General features: G+C 35.9%; 1 protein-coding gene across 1 annotated transcript in view; it reads right to left on the bottom strand.

Moving 5' to 3' along the window:
• Positions 1-24,051, bottom strand: part of eys (eyes shut homolog) — a 215,284-nt gene that overhangs the window by 52,865 nt on the left and 138,368 nt on the right. The window contains exon 37 of the mRNA XM_066696777.1: positions 10,417-10,593. Within this exon, the coding sequence (XP_066552874.1) occupies positions 10,417-10,593 (177 nt within the window). The remainder of the gene's footprint in view (positions 1-10,416; positions 10,594-24,051) is intronic.

The following is a 24,051-nucleotide window of genomic DNA, read 5'->3' as shown; positions in this document are numbered from 1 at the left end:
ATTTATTAAACGTATTTATAAATGATACGTCTTCAAAGTTTGCTTCTCTTGTACCCTTGTTGAGCGTAGAGAAAACTGACTAGACATTTTAAATGTTTTATATTCTTGTAAAAAAATAAAATAAAAATCAGACAGCCTTGCTCTTGCTGACAGAAATTTGATCTTGGGGTTTGGTAAACACAAAAGTATTTTAAAAAGACTATCAAAGCATGCCAGCTCAGACTGGGATATTAATTTACCTTTAAAAAATAAATACAAAATTAAATACAAAAGTTATTTGAGGGAAAACAGTGTCAATGGAAGGGGATAAATAAAAATAAAACCACCAAAGGCATACAGTAAATAATGTATCAAAGAGACACATTAATTCACAATTACAGCTAGCCTTTATTTAGATTCAAGAATTGCTCTAGTTGCATATCTATGCTTTTTCTTTAACAACTTATGTGAGTTTCCCTGACATCCTTTACAAAACTACAATGCTAGAAAATAATAGTAGATGAAATAGTAGGTGTCACTATATTATACTATTTCCTGAGAAAGTACATTTAGCTTCGAGCAACTGAAGCGCAGATACTAACACATTTAGTATTAACATTCCCAAAACACACATACTACTGTTCTAGCTTGCATGAGCTTTGCATGCTTATGGAAATAAAAAAGACACTTATATCATCTCTGAATAGACCATAAAACTAAAACTGCAAACAAAATTATGTCATCCCTCTTAATGTCTGTAAATTGTGTCTTTGCAGAGAAAGAGCATGGATTTCCTATTGAGCTACATGGCCTTGAGTTTTTTCATGAATGGAGCTACATTTCTAATAGTTGTTTAAACCATGCTGGTACTAGCAATGTATTTCATTAAAACATTGCACGAGTTTTAAAGTTACAGGGACAAAGATGTCGGTTTATCCCATATGTTTATTTATTCGTAACTTTGAGAACCACATTATACCAGATGTATCACACTGCCACATCTTTTATAAAGTTGAGCTATTCCTGCAGGATAAGTCTTGATACAGTTTGGTTATTAACTGGTTATATAATGGTTTCATCCAGAATTTAAGATGACTTTTATATTTCATGGAGGGATGTAGATTGATATAAGACCTAATCAATGTATAATAAGGATCTAATACTTGCTGCTATCAAAAAGTATTCTTCCAGTAAAATAATGAATGCAGATCTTATCAGGATTTTACTGGCAAATTCAACACCGAAAATGAGAACATCTACATGATTGAAGGATTTTTACCATCTTTTGCTTTTTCTAATAATCTTTTCTTCTTTTTTTTTTCTTTTCAGACTGCCAAGAGGAAATCTAAAACAGTTCTGTCATGTTTCTGAAAGGCTAAATATGTCGAGGCTTACTTAATCTGTCAAAAATAGACTGCACAACTTACTGGGTACATAATAGTCCTACATATGCAGTTTAATACTATCTCAACAACTGGTGTGCTTTGCAATTTTCTCTAGAAACCATGTGCATACAACTCCATAACTGTCCCCTAGGAGAACAAGACAAAAAAAAATAGTTTGCTTGCATTTGCTCGCCCGTGGATTCCTGTGATGACCTATTATAAAAGGAAAACATGTTTAATTCCTCTGTCTTATGAGTAGATTTGGAGCAATGCCAGAGAGTGACATAACATACGCAAATCTGCCCTCTATTATTTACAAGGTAAAAGTGAGCAATATTGCATTACAGATCATCACCCATGGCTTCAAAGCACTGCTGCCAATATGGAGACAGACAGCGGGGGGAAGATTAATACTCAGCGTTGCATGAATGAATCGTACCCCCTACTGTAACATACAGAACGGGCCTCTACCAAAGCCAAAAGCAATGGAGAGCCATTAAGGGCTTTATTGTACAATGCATCCTGAACTCCTTGGGCCTAGTTGGTCAAAGATTTTCTTGTCCCTCATCCTTACCAATGTTTCAACTCACAGTCTTTGGCAAAATGCACAACTTTGTTTGAAAGGCAACATCCCTGGATTAAATACCGTTTCATGTTTGAATTCAAGCACAAATTATCAGCATTTTGTTTGCATTTACTTGATGCAAACTGTTTGTTGATGAGATGTTAAATGATCAGTAAAGCACTACAGTTTACATTATACCTTCAACTGCCCTTGAAACAAGTATGAAAGCATTCAGGGACAATCTGTTAGCTGGAGTATCTTATGAGAGATGCACTAATTATTTCAGCTAATGTACTTGGTTTATTGATGGCAACCATGCATGTGGCTACACTTACTATTTCTCCAAAGTTACAGAACTAATAGCTAATAATACAAATAAAAGATCTGCTGCCAGCTTCAGCTGCACATTAAATTCCATTTCGCTCTATTAGACGACCACATAAAGCGCCATGCTCCAAGTGTGAGTGCAGTCTGATGATTATTATAAAAAAAGGAAATAAGATGAAAAAAGTCCAAATTATCTTGTGGTTCCGGCTACCAAAATAAAACAAAGAGGACAGAAAACAATGCTACAACTCTACCCCTCTACCTCAATATGCAATTACAAAGTATTATATTGATCTTGTTTCTCTGTGAAGGAAGTTGGCCTGAAGAAATGGATGAAATACGTAATAAGTGATTACGCAGTTGTCCTGATTTTTGGTATAATTTGAAGAAAAAAAGGTTATATGAGAAAAGACTACAAGCCATTTAATAACTCCTCTTTGCTGTTATGTCTCACAGTTGGAAAGATGTTTTTCCTGCTGCTTTTCAACCTTTTTCAATTGTGAAAAAGTTCAAGCAAAAGTTCTATAAAAATATGCAAGTGTCACAACTGCTTGAAGTTTTAGTTTCTCATTTTAATCTCCACCCTCTTTTTGCTAATATATGCAGAGACTGCCAAAATTAAATATTCATCCAAGGATGTTTTAATTTCACCTTCGATGATGTAATTTGAAACCAGATTGCGACTTCCGCTTCACAATTCAGTACAACCAAACCTTAGTCGTGTGTAATGTTTGTGTGTACCAAACATTCATAGCAGCTGATCAGCAAATATTATTTCTTGATTCATAAAGCATGACAAAAATGTGGTGGCAGGCTGGGCTCCTCCTGCCCTCATAAAATCAGCATGAGATAGTTGTGTACGTGGCACAGGAATACATCAAGATGAGCAGGGCTATGCACTTCGCATCTCACTGCCACAGCTTGAACATCCGCAATTACAACAACATTCAAAGGAAAATAGAAAAGACTTCCACAGACTTTTGGAAATGTTCAATACCTTGCCCTCATTACACATGCTGGGGAAAACCTGTTACTTTTGCTGCTCTATAAAGAACATCTTCCTGGGTCTCTGTATGCATGTGGACAGACATTATTATTTACAATCTGCATAGGAAAAAACACAAACAATAGTTGGTATCCTGTGTATGAATTTCACAGGATATTACTGTAATTTTGTGTGTGACTCACACCTTGAAGATCAATAGGCACTACTTAAGCAATCAGAGACATACACAAACAATATTTGAGAAATACAAGATTTAACTGTGTATTTGAATATACAGAAGATGCAGTAGAGCCGATTTATGAAAAGACATTAACTACAGGAATTACAACAATAAAAATCACAATTGTCAGAATGTCAGATCATTATTCACATGGTATTTTAAATTAATTATTTAATGATTAAATAATGATGTGTTTTTTCACCATTTGACCATAAGAAAGTTTTACAGTTAAAATAAAGTGTAAGACTTAGAGAAAAAATGTCTTCCATTGGACAATTCATTTTTCATAAAATACCCAAGAGGCAGCATAAAGTACACACAAAATGTGTGATAATTAATATAATTAATCTGGTGTAATACATTCTGCAATTCCTTCTTTAGGGAACATGGAATGTGTGATAATGCCACCAAACTATTGCAACATTGATACATCGGTAGGTTTCACAATAATTACACACAATTAGAGTATATATATGTACCTGATTTAGCCTAATTTGTTTTTCAAGTTTCAGATTTTCAAAACTAATATTACACAGAGCTGAATGATAGGCTCATATTTGAGACAATATTAGATTATAAAGAGCCAAAAAATATGTACCCCATAAGTAAACTAAATTAGATAACGATTTAGAAATTAGTTGTTATAATATATGAACATATATTTATATAATATAAAAGTCTTGATTTACGGGCCTCAAGCAACACATTTATATGATTTAAGGTTTCATGAGAGAAAGAGAACCTCTCTGAGTCTGATGAGCAAAATGTGTGGCACTTCGTCAATGTCTACCATCGTGTAATCTCTGAAAGCATGCAGAATGTAGGGCATTCTAATGGGTCTCCTCATTCAGCACAACGACGAGAGATGAATGACTCTTCCTGCTTGATGTAAACCAGTGCACAGAAAATAAACTGCCATTCAATCTTGCACTGTTCTTATGGGAAGTCGAGGCATCACAAAAAGTAGGCCATTCACAAACAGATCTGACCTGCAAGATAACTGGACACATTCCTCTGAGTGGCAGAAAATAAGTTATAAACAGCAACCTAAAAGCCAAGTGACATCATCCTGAGGCACGTTCCATGGAGTCCAATCTGTCTAGAGCTTTCCTATTTGCCCCATGATAGATTATACCCAGATATCCGAGTGAAGCATTAAAAATGATGAAAAGCACAGAAGAGTCTTGATTTCTGCCACAGACAAATGTGTATGTGTGCAACGGAACTAAGCAAAAGCTTACAGCGCAATTTGCAGGTGTCACGTACAATATTAAAAAAATGTAGACTGTAAAAAATCCAGAAAATAGAAAAGAAAATAACATCACTCGCACGCATTCTTATGATGACAAATTGGTGGCTGACACAGGGGCTCTCTATAAGGGACATGGAAGAACAGCACATATTCAAAAAGTGTAGGGGTGGGGTTCTGTTTTCTATAGAGAAAAGTAAACATATCACATGAGTCGCACAACGTAAAGTAAATAATTAAGTTGTAATACAACAGTCATCAATTAATAGTCTTAACATCCACATCTTCAGTTAACGAGGGTGAGGGTTAGTGCCTCCAGTAAACTTAGACTTTTGTTAAGGTTTGATTGGACAGTTGGATTCAATACCGGCATCAGTATCCACAGCTGTAAAGGAAGTCACTATCTCCTTACAACAAATATAAGAAGAAGAATAAGAATATGAATATGAATAAGAAGCAGTATACTGCTCTCGGCTATTAATATATTATTCTGAAGATAGTATTTGAAGGATAATAAAAAGAATAGCTCATTCATAAGAAAGTCGGAACCAGTTGGTTTGCAGTCTCTGGAATATAAAGATAAGCACACAATGAAATTACATTAAACATATAAACAAGTAGTGAATCAGAGGGCTATGGATCCTAAACTAATCTATGAGCAAACCTTCATACACACAGTCTGAGCACTGCATCTATAGCTAACATTACACAGAAAGGATGGTAACACTTTAGATTGTGTGCTATCCATACATATTTAATAGTTATTTCATTAATAATCTATATATGTTCTGAGAGCTGAATTGAAACATGAACAATACTGTCTTTTCATATTGTATGAAAACATTCTAATTTAAATATCTTAATAACAAAATTAGATGCGTTTTCACAGGTTTCTCTGCTGGATTTCATGAACTTGCTATAAACTATTTTACATAGAGCAAGCAGACATATTGCCATATCAATTTGTGGTACTAGCAGAAATTATGTTGACCAAATGAAACCAAAATCAATATTCTTCCAACACAATTAAAAGATGCTGTTTTTAAGGTTGAAATTTATAGGTCTATGCCCTTCATGTAATTTTATTTATTTTATGGACACTATTGACACCAGATCGATAAAACAACACGAAAGCCAATTCAAAATCACAGTGCTTATTTTCCTTCCTTTATAGAGGAAGAGTAATGAAATCAGAAAAGATAATATATGTACAAATAAGTTCAATATATTAAAAAATGAAAAAACACTTTCATCTCAAAATCTAATCATGTTGACATATGGTGTAACCATCATAAAAAAATCTGACAGCTTAGACAGATGCTAATTTATAGGTATATTACATTAAGCATTTAATTAAGTTCCTGTAGCAAGATGCACACAAATACACACAGGCACAAACACATACATACACACACACAAACACATACACACATCACCGATGGATGAACTTACCACTCTCTATTATTGGCAGAATTACAACAGTTAAAATGTCTATTCTACCCAAAATGAACTCTCTTTTCACTATGGTCCCAGTACAACCTACAACCAATTGGTTCCAAAATGTATATTCAATAATTACTACATTTTACTGGAAGAATAAAAAAACCTCGGATTAAGTTAACCACACTATATAGAAGCAAGCTACAAGGAGGTCTGGATGCACCACATTTTTATCATTACTACCTGGCTAACCAACTACAATATATTACACAATGGCTATACTCAAATAAACAGATCAATACGTGGATAGAAATGGAACTGTTTGTATCCTAAGAAATTTCAATTAACGACTTACCTTTCATAAGCCCAACTGTTAAACATCATAACTGCTTTAAGAGCACTGTAATCTCCACTACCCTGACAGCTGGGTGGGAAATGAACAAAATCACTCATTCACTCCATGACACCCTGCAAATTCACCCCAATATGGTCTAATCCTGACTCCCTGATTAATAAGATGCCAATAGTCTTCAGCAATTGGAAAAGGAAAGGTATCACAAATTTACATAATATATTTGAAAATAATAACCTCCTCACATTCAATGATTTGGAACACAAGTTTGGTATCGCTAAAGAACAGTATCTCCAATATCTCCAATTAATCAAATCAAAAATTAATATAATCAATAACAATCTACAGAGCCCCCTGATCCAGCACTGATCCACACTGATACCAGCTTCTGGACACAAATCTGCAAAAATATATTTAGAATAAGTAACAACACCCTCACACAACTGATACAATACAAAGTAATTCACAGAATGCACATACCCAGCACAAAATGTTTACAATGGGTTTCATAGGGTCTGATATTTGTTCACACTGTACGCAGAACACCCCCGACAATTACTTTCATGCCTTTTGGCTCTGTCCACCGACTCAACAAATTTTGGCAAGAAGTGATAAACAAAACATCATCTTTCTTGGGCTGCAGCATCCCGCTCTCTCCATCCACATACAGTGGGGGAAAAGAGTATTTGATCCCCTGCTGATTTTGTACATTTGCCCATTGACAAAGAAATGATCAGTCTATAATTTTAATGGTAGGTGTATTTTAACAGTGAGAGACAGAAAAACAACAAAAAAATCAAGAAAAATGAATTTAAAAAAAGTAATCAATTGATTTGCATGTTAATGAGGGGAATAAGTATTTGACCCCTTCGACTTAGTACTTGGTGGCAAAACCCTTGTTGGCAATCACAGAGGTCAGACGTTTCTTGTAGTTGGCCACCAGGTTTGCACACATCTCAGGAGGGATTTTGTCCCACTCCTCTTTGCAGATCCTCTCCAAGTCATTAAGGTTTCGAGGCTGACGTTTGGCACCTCAAACCTTCAGCTCCCTCCACAGATTTTCTATGGGATTAAGGTCTGGAGACTGGCTAGGCCACTCCAGGACCTTAATGTGCTTCTTCTTGAGCCACTCCTTTGTTGCCTTGGCTGTGTGTTTTGGGTCATTGTCATGCTGGAATACCATCCACGACCCATTTTCAATGCCCTGGCTGAGGGAAGGAGGTTCTCGTCCAAGATTTAATGGTACATACCCCATCCATCGTCCCTTTGATGCGTTGCAGTTGTCCTGTCCCCTTAGCAGAAAAACACCCCCAAAGCATAATGTTTCCACCTCCATGTTTGACGGTGGGGATGGTGTTCTTGGGGTCATTTCTCCTCCTCCAAACATGGTGAGTTGAGTTGATGCCAAAGAGCTTGAGTTTGGTCTCATCTGACCACAACACTTTCACTTAGTTCTCCTCTGAATCATTCAGATGTTGGCAAACTTCAGACGGGCCTGTACATGTGCTTTCTTGAGCAGGGGGGTCTTGCGGGCGCTGCAGGATTTCAGTCCTTCACGGCGTAGTGTGTTACCAATTGTTTTCTTGGTGACTATGGTCCCAGCTGCCTTGAGATCATTAACAAGATCCTCCCGTGTAGTTCTGGGCTGATTCCTCACCGTTCTCATGATCATTGAAACTCCACGAGGTGAGATCTTGCATGGAGCCCCAGACCGAGGGAGACTGACAGTTATTTTGTGTTTCTTCCATTTGCAAATAATCGCACCAACTGTTGTCACCTTCTCACCAAGCTGCTTGGTGATGGTCTTGTAGCCCATTCCAGCCTTGTGTAGGTCTACAATCTTGTCCCTGACATCCTTGGACAGCTCTTTGGTCTTGGCCATGGTGGAGAGTTTGGAATCTGATTGATTGATTGCTTCTGTGGACAGGTGTCTTTTATACAGGTAACGAGCTGAGATTAGGAGCACTCCCTTTAAGAGAGTGCTCCTAATCTCAGCTCGTTACCTGTATAAAAGACACCTGGGAGCCAGAAATCTTGCTGATTGATAGGGGATCAAATACTTATTTCCCTCATTAACATGCAAATCAATTTATAACTTTTTTGAATTGCGTTTTTCTGGATTTTTTTGTTGTTATTCTGTCTCTCACTGTTAAAATACACCTACCATTAAAATAATAGACTGATCATTTCTTTGTCAGAGGGCAAACGTACAAAATCAGCAGGGGATCAAATACTTTTTTCCCTCACTGTATCTACTCGGAGACCTAACCACACTCAACCTCCCTGAACAAAACCCAACTCAAGTTCTCATAACTATTGCTAAGAAGACTGCACTCCTGAACTGGAAAAGCAGACACAAACTTAGCATCACACAACGGCTAAACCTGTTAAGAGATTATATTAAACAGGAACAAAACATAACCACCTACAATAACCAAGAAAACAGATTTATATAAAACTTGGGCACAATTTTTTAATTTTTTCCATTTACCATTGTAACTAATGATTCATGCACACACTTCCACACCCACACGCGTACACACATCTATAAATATGAAACATCATCCCTGCCTTTACCAAAACCCCAGAGTGCCCGACTTCCCCAGTCTTGAGAATCCATGACAGGGATCTCCATTTTTCTTGGAGAGGTGAGTAATTTCCCTTTCAGGGCCACAAATAAAATTACTGAACCCCCACATTCAATGTCAAGATCTAGTATTGACACACATTGTAATCCTAAAGCTATTCCAGCCCAAAAGCTATCCAATGAAACTTGATGGAGCATTAAGCCAGGGTGGCATGTTTAAAGCACACAAGAACCTGAAGCAAACAAAATACTTACTGCCCAACAAATCATATTGATTACAGTCATATTACATTTTTTAAATACATTCAAAACTGCTACAAGATATTAATACAGACATGTTGTGATGTACTCTCCTGCTTTGTTTTACCCCCCCGGTAAACTATATTTTTTACAGAAAGTTTGAAATAATCCCTCTGTCAGTGATTTCCCTGAGAAAATAAGATTAGCATTATAAGGACAGGACAGTTCAAGCAGTACTTCTCAGTATGAAAGGAGAAGGGCTGACTCAAAGAGAAATAGCAGTTTGCTGTGTACTTGACCTTCAGTTCTGTATAAATTGGATTTGGTCTCCATTTGACAATTAACAACATAAAATATGTTTTGTAACAAAATGCTGCACGCACATTTTACAAAAGGCCAGAAAGAACAGAAACATACCCTCACACAAACAAGCTAAAACTTAAATAATACTACATTTTGTATGGAAAATTTGATGTTTAAAATTATAATTATAATAATTACTACTAATGAAAACATTGAATAATACATAATTCTCATTAATATAAACTATTGTTGTTTTCATTAATTAAAGAAGCTGCTGCAATCCTCAATTATCATTAATTTTCCATTTCACAAGATTCAAGTATTCAAACTTTTACACAATTACTTCTAACTGCAGCAAAGAAGGTGATGAAATCGCTGAAGATTACTGTACAACCTTGCCATCTGCCTGACGACTAGGTCAAATCAATAAAACATTATTCAAGAAGCAGTGGCACGAAGTCCATGAAATGTGCCTGTCATTACACTTGAAAATCAGGGAAACTTTCTTGTATAAAAAAAAATCTTTATAAAAAGCAAAACAAAGAAAAATATCACTACTGCATCTGCTTGATTTTTTTAAATTGCATTAAGCCTATTTCTGAACTAAGAAGAGTTTGTAAGTGTTAAATACCATAAAAAACAGTATAAAATATGCATAACTTCAAACCTAACAGGTCTCCATGGGATTTTCATTGTGAATGATTAAACACAGTGGATGCTTTCCAAAAAGTGACACCCAAAACACTTAATATGTTTTACTTACTGTAAAATATGGTTCCCCTTGACGTATGAGTTTTCACAGTCATGTAAAGAGTAACAATGTTTCCTGTATGTTGAGGTAATGGAAGGTCGCTGTCCGTGTTGGACTTTAGCAGGGTAGCCAATGAAGGAAACTCCAAGTAAGAGTTGCCATTGAAGGATGGAAAAAACACAGTGGTATCTGAAATTACAGATAAAAATATGATTAGCGGGATAAAACATAAAAAGAAAAATATGTGTAATCTCAGATTTTTACATATTTGTGAAAAACACACACACATATATATTAGTAATACATCACCATCAGAGTAATATAATATGGACACAACATAAGAAGAGTGATGTTATTCAGTAACTTAAATAAATACAGACTGTGTTCTTTCTACTACAAGGTGATTTAAACAGAAGCCTTAGCAGGATTTAAAACTAGACGCTTCCAAACCTGTTTTAAAATGCCCTGATTACTCAATTCAAATGTATCAAAAACAATTTTATATTAATCAAATACCTAATGATTAAATATACAGACTAAAAGTGCCAAGATAGAATAAACTTATGAATGTTCTATATGCATATCCAAATACCTGTTCAAATATCTCAGTAGCTATGCAGCCACAGCTGCTTGTAAGCACAACCTATGTTGTATGTGTAGCAGGGTAGTTTAAAGATCCATTCATATTTTTTTCTTTATGATTATTATTAAGTATGAATTAAAACAAAATGTATTTCAAATTCACTTAGAAATGACAGAGGATATTAGAATTAGCAGCGAAGGTATTATTATAGGCCTTGAAAGTATTCTGTGAGATCTGAAGGGTACTATAAGAGCAACCATTTATGCATACCTTATCTCTTCCATTTCTATCAGTTGTTTCCCTTCACAGAACAAACCCTTTCTGACAGAAAAAATCTCTTATCTTTCTTTACCTTTTTACATTCAGATCACAACCCAGAATGATCTGCGTCACAGTTCACAGCGTTACCCAAATGATAACAATGCACTCAATAAAAGAAACAGTTTTAATAAGTTCAAATAGAATGCATAAAAAGGTTTTGGGGATTTCATTATGTGAAAGGAAAGGATACTACTATGCTACATTCTGATTAGAAAATCATTATTATTTAATTTTTTATTCCCCTGTAGATGCTTTAAATTCTGAAGTGATACAAAGTACTTGAGCAGTCGCTACATTTTTTTTGAGTTTTAAGATGTGATCTGAGGCCAAACATGAACATTTACTGTTATCTTCCATCGAACTTGTCACATCAAATTTGATGTTTTTCCATTAATTAAAGAAGCAGAATATCTGAATCTGAAGACAAGTTGCTACACTGTGTTCTAACACTGCAGCAGTGATCACAAGTCATTTCATGCCATGCAGTCATTATAGCACAATCAGAGATAATTAGTCTGAAAGTACAGAAGATACTGTTTATGTATATGTCAAAAATACAGGTACTACGCAGCACTTTGCTGAACCAGTCTTACCCTACAATGAATGTGTTCTGTACCTGTTTAAACTTGTGGTGGGCTACTTTCAGTGATTTATTTTAGCTGTATCTTCATATAACATGAAAGATGAAATCTAATCAGAACCCAGTGAGGAGGCTTCTGGGAAAATCAATTAAATTAACCCTGAGCTCATTTAAACTGTGTAAACAGTTTTCATCAATCACTTGGCTTTTTTAAAATGTATTAAACTGTATTAAATTCATTATTGGTGAAACCATACCATTTAGCTTCAAACAAGGAATGCCAATTTGTTTTTTTAGATGTGAGCAATTCACTCTCCTGTTTATAATAAATAAATAAATAAATAAATAAATAAATAAATATAAAAAGAATAATAATTTATATATATATCTTATATAGACAATCCACTCAGCTGCCATATCTACTTAATTTAATACAGCAGATGGTGAGACCAAGACTATTCTAATGCTGAACAAATTGACATTTAATGAAAAGTGAACTACCTAGCTTTCATGTAGAGATGGTTTCTAAATGTAAAGTTCTAAAGCTCTAGAACACTTGCTGGTTTCTTCAGTTATTTTCTTAAACAAAAAAAAAAACAAGTAAAAAGCAAGGTTCATATCCCAGAAACTCTCCTGAAAAACTGGGCAGCTGCTAGATGAGCGCATTTTACTGTACAAAGCCCATTTCAATGAATAAGGGGACACCTGAGTACAGACTTTAAGTCTGCTCTGCTTTAACAATTGCCCATAAGCAACGTAACAAATCACTTGCTCGGTCTCTGCCGTGTTGTTCTGTTTCCCTAAAGGTGTCAAACCAAATGAGTTTTGGGGAATGTTCCTTCTCAGTTCATAAACTCCATGAGCCAGTAATGATCCTTACTGTCTTACACAAGGGGCACCATATGCTGAGCACTCGAAATAAGATCATAATACATGTCACAAGACTCAAACTGGGTGTGCTGCTTCAATGCTTCAGTTTCTACTTCAGGGACCATATCTTTTCTACAGAAAAGAAGAAAGTAATGACATTCGATTGTCTGACATGGATCACAAGTATGAAAAAAAAACACTCAGAAAAAAAACAAAAAACCACCAAGGTGTCATCAAGTAAGGTCCCAGTGCTGCTTCTATACGGCCCAGAATCGCTCCTCAGGAATCTCAGGAGCTAATGACACAAGCACAATCATGCCGTCACGAGGAGAAACAGGACAGACGACAGTGTGCCAAAACAAAAAAAAGAGTATTAATATGCTAATTTCAGACAAACCTCTTTATTGAATTCCAGTTATTTTGCCTTTGAACTGATGGGTTAATAGGTTTTCTCTTGGTTTGTAGAGTTTGGGAATAATGGGAATTCACTAAGGAAACCAACAAGGTCAATGTAGCACAGTCAGTGGGAGATAAAGTGCAGTGACTGTCATCCACAGTACATAAATTTGTTGGGGTGAAACGGATTAATGAATTGAGCTCTCTGTTCAGGAACGTCAGTAGTTCACCACTTCAACTTCAAATGTTTAGTCAATAAACTGGTCTTGCTAATTTCTCATTACTTACACCAAATTTAGAAACTTCAAACAAAAAAAGGCTTTGGGAGGAGCAACATGATAAGACCATGTTTTAAGCGAGTTCTGTTTAATAGCCATTTTCCCCCCCATTCATTATACATATTTATTAACAACACAAATGACAACATTGTATGTCCTGTAATGTGCAAAATGCAAGGTGAATATCAATGTATTACATATAATATATCGTGTTCTGCTGCCCAATAAATGGTGTGGTTTAAGTATGAGTAAAACACAGATAGCAGAAGCAGAATCTCAATGCACAGATAACCTTTAGGGAATAAAAGACTGAATTGTTGGCTATAGATGCTTACTGGGGTGTCTCCCTATCTCCATGAACTTTGCAGCAATATATTTCCTGCATTTTATTTTTTCATAACCTGCTCTAACTGACCTTCAGTTTTTCTAACTGCGCATCCCTGTTGTGAGGTCCCTCCCTGGCTGCAGATGGACGTGATTTACACCTTTTTCACACCACGGAGAGAGAAGCGGCCACATCCCCTGCAGCGGCCACACTTTTAATCAAATCCTGCCTTTAAATCACATTTACAACTTTCTGAGCTCAATCAATAGGATATTTTATAGTCTGTAACAGAATTATCAGGAGCCGGGCAGGAGAAGTGTGAGAAAGATACGACAGGGGAACAGGAACACGTCTGAGCTGTTCGTCCTGCCGGCCCCGCGGGGATTTACCTGCCAATTTTAACAATGAATGATCTTTCCCTGGTCTGCAATGCATTTATGAAGAGTGCCGGCTTTGCTGCTAATGAAGCATTCGAGGAGGTCATGATCAATACAGAACAAGTCTGAATAATTTCCTGCTCTATTGCTCTACTAGTTCAATGCATATTTTCAGTTCCTCCCTCCCTTTTTTCCATTGTTTAACTTTCAATTTGGAATTTACATACAAACTTTTTTGAAACCAGCTCCGTAACCTACCATGTGATCAGTTCAATCAGCTGGAGTCTTTACAGTTTTCTCCAGGCTCAATCACTATTCATGAAAATACAGCAATGACTAAAAAAATATAGAGTTTAGTGAGACACACTCATTCAACTAAATGAATCCCCACGTAATAGCTTCAAATGAAGGATGTGAATATTTCTGACTACAGCTGTAGGTGTAAAACCTCCTTGACTGCAGCATGTAAAGAACAAATCATTTAAATTGCATGCTATCGATATAGCGTGTTTATGGTCCCCCCTATAATTCACGACACGTCTCTGTGCACATGTTAAATCACAACAAGAACACAATCCCTTTAGAGTTCAAGAGAAGTTTACTCTGAAACGCCTGAATCAAGAGGTGTAACGGGATCGGTTTAATCCCTTCTCCCTCAGTGTTAATTCAAACTGAAGTGAGAAGAATTCAGCTGCGCTCGTCACAAACTAGTGATGGTAAGACTCATTCAAGGACTGTCGGCATGCACACAGCCCCTAGACTTCAACTCAAGACGCTCTGTATTATTTGGGTCATGTGCCAGAAAAACATAAAATCACAACTGCTTCAGGTTTCTGGGAGTTTTAAGGGCTTTGAAAGCTTTTCACCGTGGCAGAGAAATTGCCAATATTTTGACTGCATTTATTCCACACTAACCTAGCAGAGAACGACACTTAGTCACAGGTTTGACAAAAGCTGAAAAATGAAAGTAGAAAAGTAGAAAGTAGAGGAATCATATTACTAAGTCATACCATATCCATGTTACTTATGATTTGCAATTATGGCAAACAATTAACACTACCAATATTGATTATTATCCATTAACTTAATATCTATTACTATAATGATGTATATGTTGATCTTATAAGCTAACATATGCAGCGGCTTCATCATCTGTTGTACAACGTTTAATACATCTAAGAAGGGATATCTTTATGAACCATCCACACACTCTGAGACACCTGCTTTTTAAAGGCAGGTTGCTCCAATAAATTAATATTATAAACATATCCTTCACAAAAATGTAACCACAGGGAATGGCTCATTAATATAGGTCAAGTTATCTATGAAAAATGCAAATAGGCACAATCTGTCTTATAGCACCAGGAAAGTGCAGAATCTGCAAAGTCTCCTTACAAGCTATGTATTAATGCTCATAGGAATTATTTAATACCTCATCTGCCTGATTATGTGATATTTCCCGTGGGAGAATGCAAATGAGTCAGCCCTGAAAATAGGACCCCAGTTGCTTTCCCACAGTGCCTGGGGAGACACATAGCATTTCAGTGGATGACTTAATTAACAGCAAATTAGCACTAACAGCACAAATGGTGGAGGTGCAGGCAACAGACAGAGAAGCTGGTCCATGTGATGTTAGAGATAGGGAGCAAAGGCAATTATTTGTCACTTTTTTCTGTAAAGGTTGCCGCATTCAACTTACTTTAAATGACAGATTGCTTGGAGGTTTGGAAGATGAACAGCAGAGTAGGTCAGAGCCACTGCAAACAATCAGTTTTACAAGCAAATTTTCCCAGATGGTAAAGAGAAGATTTCACCATGTCTCTGCTTGATTTTTGTAACTGCCAACTAGTATAGGTTGAAGAAAAAACCATGTTAAAATTAGGAAGAATGTGTGAAACACTGGGGATAAAAGAGCAACAGACTAGTCTGGTGTATCTCAGTATTTCGTGTGTTATTCTTTAGTGCTGTACTTATTGAACTAAACAGTAGGCATGCCAATGACCTGTATTGTAGATGCAAAGAAAAGTAAAAGGTCTTTGGGGAAAACAAATAAAAAAAAAGTATATATCTATTGAAAAAGTCTGGAATGTTTCTTCGGGTGCTTCTCCTTCTTCCAAGCTGTATAAAAAAGTTCTACTGAAATGTGTCCATAACAATCTCACAGACAGATATAACAGCTTTCTAGTTATACCTTTCTAATTATAAGCCAACATCCTGTTTTTTCTTTAGCCAGGGGTTGTACTGATTTGATTATTTTCATCTTTCATGATGAGGACAGCAAACAGTTAATAATAAAAAAAAAATAACGGGGATATTTTGTCAGTTATTGGAAGGCTGACTGAATGATCTCATCCAAAAAGCGTGTCAATGCTAGCTGTTTAATACCAAATTATGCTCACACACCTGGGAAAGATAAACTCCCCTAAGTTGTTTAATCCCCGAAGTAAAACATTTTCAGCTGTGACAGGCAGGTGTTAATTTATTGGTAGATCATGGAAGTGAAATTAAATGAAAGAGCTAAAATTATTCTAAATCCTTTGTTCTCAGATTATATCCAGCATAACAGCACACTTCAAACATGGTAACATACCAATAACATGTATCTCCTTATATCTTCTTGAACCTTTTAATTATTCCTTTAACTATTTTGCCTTGATACATAAAAACATTCACAGCTAACTGATTCTTTTTTATAGACTAATAAAGGAATTAGGACAGTCTAATCATATTTGAAGCCATACTTCTTCTCAAAGTAGGCCACGAGAGGATCCTTCAATATAGCTTTCTGTTCTGATTCCTCTTTTTTATGTCATGAACATTGATATATTTAATATAATACCTATACTATCTCTATCTATACCCCCCCATCCAAAGAGTTGCAATCAGCTGGATTTTGTCTGTTGTGTTTGGATTGCCGTGAAATGTTAGTACATTTAGTAAAGAGGCTGTTTTTATGTCCATTTAGTAATTTAGTTTTAATTTGAAATATACGAACAAAACGTAGCTTTGGATAATATTGATAGGAATGAGGAAGGAACTGGTGTAAACAGAGAGAAAGTGGAATATGTAAATTTGAACACTCAATCTAATAAAAGAGCTTCTACTGCAGACCCCACTGACTAAAAATGAATAAAGTGGAGAAACCACATGAAACACATTGATCCCAAGTCCAGGCTATCAGCATGTGTAGGGATTATCATTCTCAAACTCACAAAACTCTGCTGTAAGTGAGATAGAATAAGTACAGGGCCAGCTGTACCTTTCAACTAATTAATTGTTTATGTACAATTAAAGAAGAATAAATCAAGAAAAATTAAAGTGAGACGCAATGATTTTATCCTCTCCTTTTCTGTAATGTTATCGTACTAATTGAGGTGAAAATGCATGGTGCACACAACTATTTATATGAAACCATGCAATACCATGTAACAGTCTGTTGAAGGCAACTATATACATATAATACATTCTATGTATTAGAATAATTTATCTGGTTTTGTTTATACTGTCAAGAAGTACAAACTAAAAACTAAAAGGAACTGAATTGTCTGGAAAAACAATTGGTGGCATTTTAAGAACATCAGGCAGCACTTACTCACTGTGGAGTTGTCCTGGAGCATGCCTCGGGGTAGTGGTGGCATATTCTGCAATGGATTTAATTTTGTATTCATTGTCAGGTATCTAGTATTTCCCCTATACTTTCACATGCAAACAATATGCAACAACATAAATGATGCATTTCTTCAGTTGTATAGATAGTGCTCTTTCTGAAACAGGCTGCTTCAACTCTGTTATGCTGGTCTATAAGTGGACTGAAAACTAAATTTAGAGAAACAATTACATAAGCATAATTTTGTTTCTATTGTATTTATCAAATTATATCCAACTTGACAATGAATATGTGTGTTTAGTTCATCAACACATTGTCACAGTGCACACCAGATCTCGGAGGAGGCACACAAGAGCACAGGCTACGTTTCTGTCCGTGTCCCTTTAAATATACAGACACTCCGCTGTTCCTCTCCTGTATTTCTGAAATCATGTGGAATTCAATATTGTTGATATTATGATAAACAGTGTAAACCTTCACTTCAATTACTCCCCAAATAAATTATTTTGCAGGAGAAAATCTTTGTTAGCCATGCATTTACAGCACCATTTTTCACTATTCTACAGCCCAAATTGTGTAATCATTTACGCACTTTAATCTCATCTGTCATACCCCACAGGATTGTTCTGGCAGACTACAGCTATGCTGCATTCAGAGCAGTCCAGGCTTAGACGGGGGTTCTGCTAACCCCGCCAATTGATTCCAGTCAGCTATTTTTATTATTACATTATCTGATGGTGGCTTGAAAAAGCCAATGTTCCCTCGCTGATGTTCTGAAGAGGAAATTCTGCAGAGCATTTTGACAAAGGACATGCGGTGAGAATGTGTGTCTGTGAAGTTGGATCATCTATTTTGTCTCACCCCACACACATACTAGCGGATTTCTAGCTTTCCTGCCCCTGTGGCTTCAGGACATAAAATAAAATGTTGGTGTTTATAGAGTTCTCTGGAAATCCAAATAAAATATGATAACTCCATCTATACAATGAATACTACTACTAATTATAATTGTTATTGCTGGTACTGTTACTGTAACTGCTGTTGCACCTGATAGTTATTATTTTTATCTTCACTGCACAAGGTTGTCCTATATCAACCAACAGAGTATACAACCTCTTACTTTATAAAGCTGACTTCCCTACTGTTTCAGCTTGTCAAAATTTGTGGGAAGCAGAAACATGTCTAAGAAATACCCTTGAATTAATTTCCAAACTGGGATCTCTTTTTTAATCTGTCAGCAATGGCTGATAACGCATTAAAGCATCCAAAATATCCCATTGGATATTGGGGATTTGAATAAACGGTTCACTGCTGAGGAGCAAGTAAAATGGCTTCATCATAATGAGTTCATCACTGGAGAAGCTTCAGAAATCAGAGTATTCTTTTTTTTCTTTCATTTTTTATTCCAAAAAATTACAGTCTCACTGGCAGGCAAATGGAATGCTTGCAGATTATAATATTTCTGGAAAAATTTTAAATATATTTTTAAACAGTTTTGCACTATCAACCAATGGAAGACAGTCCAGGGCTGAATACTGGTGCTCTTGTTACAATGTTCTCCCTTCATGTACCTTGAAACCCAGTGATGTATCGTTGGTTATTCTGCTTATAGAGAACTGCTCTCTGCCATGAGATCCTCGCTATGGCATCTCCTCTTTTAGGTGCAATCTTAAATACCTTATATCTGAATGCCAAATAAACGGATACTCACATTACTTAGCAGGAAACTTTGTGATATAATAATTGAGAATATTAAGAAAAATGTAAATCAGTAATCAGTCAATCACATATATTGACATTAGTATGTCCTATCGGTATATCCGTATATATTTCAACTGTTTATATGACTGACAGCCACCTTAGTTTCTGTTTTAAATCACAGCTATTTATATTGTATAAAATACATTTTATGCTCTGTAAAACCAACCATTTATTAAGACAGGAAATTGAATCTTGGAAGAAACAGGTTGTGGGGAATGTCAATGAATACGGTGCTATTTTCAACAGCAATAGGGTATTAGTTAGGAGTGTGTTCTGCAGTACATGATCACAAACATCAGAAAAATACGAAATAAATACTTTCTACAGAAGGTGGAACCCATGCTGTTTTTACTACAATAATGCTGTAGATTAAAGAGCTCAATACAATAATAGGTTGTGAATGGAACCGCAGTTATCTGATAAAGAGAGTACTACCCAAAGGGGAGGGATTATTATCACTTCCATGGCTCCCTCAATAGACCATCTTGAGCGTCATTTAGTCAGACCCTCCCCCTACTGCCTGCTTCAACTACTGATGCTCCGCGATGCTGAGCCTCTCAGACTCACGCAGGACCTTGCAGCCTTTGGATAGTATTCTCTGTTTCAGATAACCGGGTTTGCATTCAAAACCTATCGTTATCTTTCAAGTCGGTAATACTTGCAAATCGTTTGCGAGGGAGGCAGGCAGCAGACAGATAAGGAAGCAATCCCCGAGGCCTAAGCCTGCTAAGGAAAGGCCTCAACTTACAGTTTGAAAAGAAGAACGGCGAGAGGGGGGCATAAGTAGTCAGAGAAAAAGGCTTCTTGCTCACAAGTCCAAAGTGAAGAGTCACAATGAATGGAAAAAAGAGGCAGAGCATCGAAGATAAAGCAGACAAAAGGGGGAGGGTCTAGCTGAATGACGCTCACAATGGCCCATAGAGGCAACTTTGTTAGATAATTGAGTTCCCATGTCCCGCCCTCTTTGGGTAGTATTCTCCACTTTACAGCCAGTACGATATTAAAAGGAGCTCTAAAATCATTGGACACATTCCTAGAGAAAATATAAATCACACATTATACAAAGATGTTCTTATTTCTAATACTGTAATGCTAATATCTTGCACACGTATTAAGGTATGTCAGACTCCTGGGTCAAAATATATTTATGCTTACTGATGCTTAGCTATTCTAATGAAAACAGAATCCCGGAGGCTTTTAAATGGGAAAAACAAATGAGAATAACAAAATATTTTATTTTTCCCCATAAAATCTTTTCTTTCCCTGATGAATATGGACAGATTGAAAATAAATATACTTCTTTTGTATCACACTGACCCATCTGCAGATAATTATACGTCGACTAAATCCTACTACATATTTGAATGTTCTGTGCTTGGCTTCTCTTGCATGGTCTACTGGTTATCACTGGCAACCTTTAAGTAGGATGTCATGGGTTTGATCCCTGAGTGCATTTGGTTTGGCCTAGAATTAGGTTTAAATGAGTTCTTCTGGGCAAGCTGGGCTTTTTTCCTAAGAATAAGGAAATCCTGCTTGGTTATAGAAATAACTACAGGGAACAAGGTTAGTTGCAAATCCTTTCAGAGCCTGTCTAAGAGATGGTTATAGTCCTGAGGAAAAGCCCTTAAGATTCTGCATGTGGAAAAATGCTGTGCTCCACTCAACTGCAGAGCACAAACATGGACAAACAAGCTATTTTGTTATAATTCTCCTGCTTCAATTCAAATCAAGAGGGAATTATCTATATTTAAGATATACAATTCACTGTCACATTTTTTTTCTCTATGACTCTATGAGCTAATCCCAATCTAATATCTTGTCATAGAAGTCTCAAAGCCAAATCAGTTTGACACCTGGTGTCTGTTATTGATCAGAGCTTAGGAAAAAAGTGCAGACAGACAGATAATCATGCACCTCTTTCTATCTTACAGTTTGCATTTGGTTAAACGCTCTTGGCACAGCATTCAACATTTCCAAAGGTCAGTAGGGGTTATGATATCACTGAAGGAAATCATACAGGGCACATTAAAATTCATGAACTATCAACAAGAAATCTTGACTAAATGAGACTGCCATTCCTTTGGGGCCCGTATTTATGTTAACACTAATGAAGAAACCAGTTCAGTTTCTGAACACTAAAACAACAAGGCTGCCTATTGGTATTAAATATTTACATATAAACTAGAGAATATAATTGAAAATGAATTCTCGGCATCAGAGAGCCGCTTTAAAAAACATTTCCTTGTACAACTTAGTATGATGAATGACAAGGAACAGAAACGCAGTAGCTTTGGAAGTGTTTTGCATACCTGGCTATCATTGTAATTGTATCTTCTATTTAAGAATCTATCAAGGTTTGTAACAGTTTATATTCCAAGCAAAAGCAATACGTTCCCATTTCATTCCAAAGCCAGGTCTATATTATAAAAATTATATGTTAAATTTTATATTGAATATGGTGCAGAGATAATGACATGTATAAGTATAAATGATATATGGAATTATTCAAATACTGTTGTACTAATTAATGTACAATAAATAAGCATACAAGACCCTCGGGAAAAGATAGATTTAAATAAATAAATGCTGTAATTTGGTTTTATTAACTTGGTGTGTTGAGATCCAATTTGGTACTGGGCAACAAAACTAAAGCACAAGCAAAGAAATAACAAAAATAAATACTCTAAAATGTGAAAATACTACTACTATTTAAATGCAATGCAATAAAAGAATAATACATTGCCATTTCAGTGATGCTAATATTAGTCATTTTTTGCAGCTCAACTGGGTGTCAAATGTGACCTATATCTACCAGAAGGCAAGAGAATGTTATTTAGGGTACCATGCTAATCTTTAAGTTCGAGACAACTAGTGGTACAGCACTTTATATATTTATTTAATGATTAATAATGACAGTGCAGGTGGAATGACGCTGGAATAAAGCATAACACATTTTAAAGGCATGAGAAAAACAGTTCAGATCTGCAGATATGGCAGACAGGTAGTGGCACAATATAGACCAGCAGGATTCTCAAGTCTCTGAGATTTGTTGAATAATTCATACAATATAAGTTTATTTTTTTACCGAGTGTTATTAATACGAAAAGCAGCTGAAAATCCCACAAAATTATCTCTAAATTAAGAATTAGTTTCTAATGCTATAGTTTCTATGGTAACACATTCTAACATGAGTCTTCAAGGACATATTGAAAGGAAATACTATATCTGAAGATAGTTTTTTGCTTTAGAATTCTCTTTGAAAAATGATTTTAATTTGTCACATCACACACAGTGATCTTTACCTTCATTACTGCGCTCAAATAATTGTATTTGTCCCTCTTTATACTGAGGTTTTGTAAAAGAAGATGTCACTACAATAATTAAAGCTTGCTCAACTAGCCTGGAGCCATGTTAAAGATTATAAAAGAGCATGCATCTTGTCTCGGTTAGCTACATTTGCCTTCTGAATCTAGTGCACTTCGCCGTAAAGTAATAGCCTTCATGTAATTAACAAAGTACATGTTCTCTTTATTTTATGAGACTGTTAATCGTCCCTTAAGTTCTGTATTTTTGGAGGCAGTTATCCAAACAGAGGGCAATGCATTGCAAGTGTTGTAAATATTATTGTAAGTCTCCTGTACTTTTGTATCTCTCTCCCATTATGATTAAATGAAGGTATTTAATGCCAATTAACTGTATCGGCTAAGATTACTTTCAGTTCAGAGGTATTCAATAGTCCTTGGAAAACAAACAAAATGCATCTGTAGACTCATCACTAACTACTCGTACACTGTCACACATCTTTACCAGCTGTACAATTTTCATCTTGTGCAAATGAGCAATCAGGGGGTAGATATTCCTTTCTCAGTTGACCTGATGTAGGAATTGCAGAGGGACCCTGTGGGAGAGTACACCTACTGCAACTCTTTTCTATTACATGATTGAAACTAACTTGTATGGCTCGTTATCAACATCATTCATGAAACTAATGAAATGATGAATTTAATACAACAACAATACTACTACTAATACTAAGCATAACCCATTTCCTGAAATGATTGGATAATGATCAAAGATGAAATGTCTTTGAAGAGAAAATAGTACTGTTTTGAGTTTCATCCTTATGACAAAGTACAGCGAAGTACTGTACAAGTATATTTTAGTTTAGCTCAATGTGCTTATAATATACGTAAGAATGCTTAAATTGCCTAAAGTGCACTTAACTGTACTGCATGGAGTAGAAATGTAATAGCGACTACTGGCTGTCCTCAAAATCAGTATAGAAAGAATCCTGTCTTCCACATTGTAGGTTTAATGCCAGTCTGTCTTTGTCTGACTTGAGCCAAGAGTGCCCATTTTAAACACTGGATGTTCTTTTACGGAGTGATCAATTCTTTCATTAGGCACTCGTATTTTGGGGTTTAATATGAGCTAGTATTGTTGATTTCTATGTGACCTATCAATTTTTTTTTTTAATGGATGGTACTCGAAGAGTGATCTGGATCTCCTTGTGTCTTGTGCAAATGTAAAAGGGTGCCCAGGATCCTAC

This window comes from Amia ocellicauda, chromosome 23 (genome assembly GCF_036373705.1).
Source record: "Amia ocellicauda isolate fAmiCal2 chromosome 23, fAmiCal2.hap1, whole genome shotgun sequence".
NCBI classification, from domain to species: Eukaryota; Metazoa; Chordata; class Actinopteri; order Amiiformes; family Amiidae; genus Amia; species Amia ocellicauda.
This window is presented reverse-complemented; position numbering and strand designations above follow the sequence as displayed.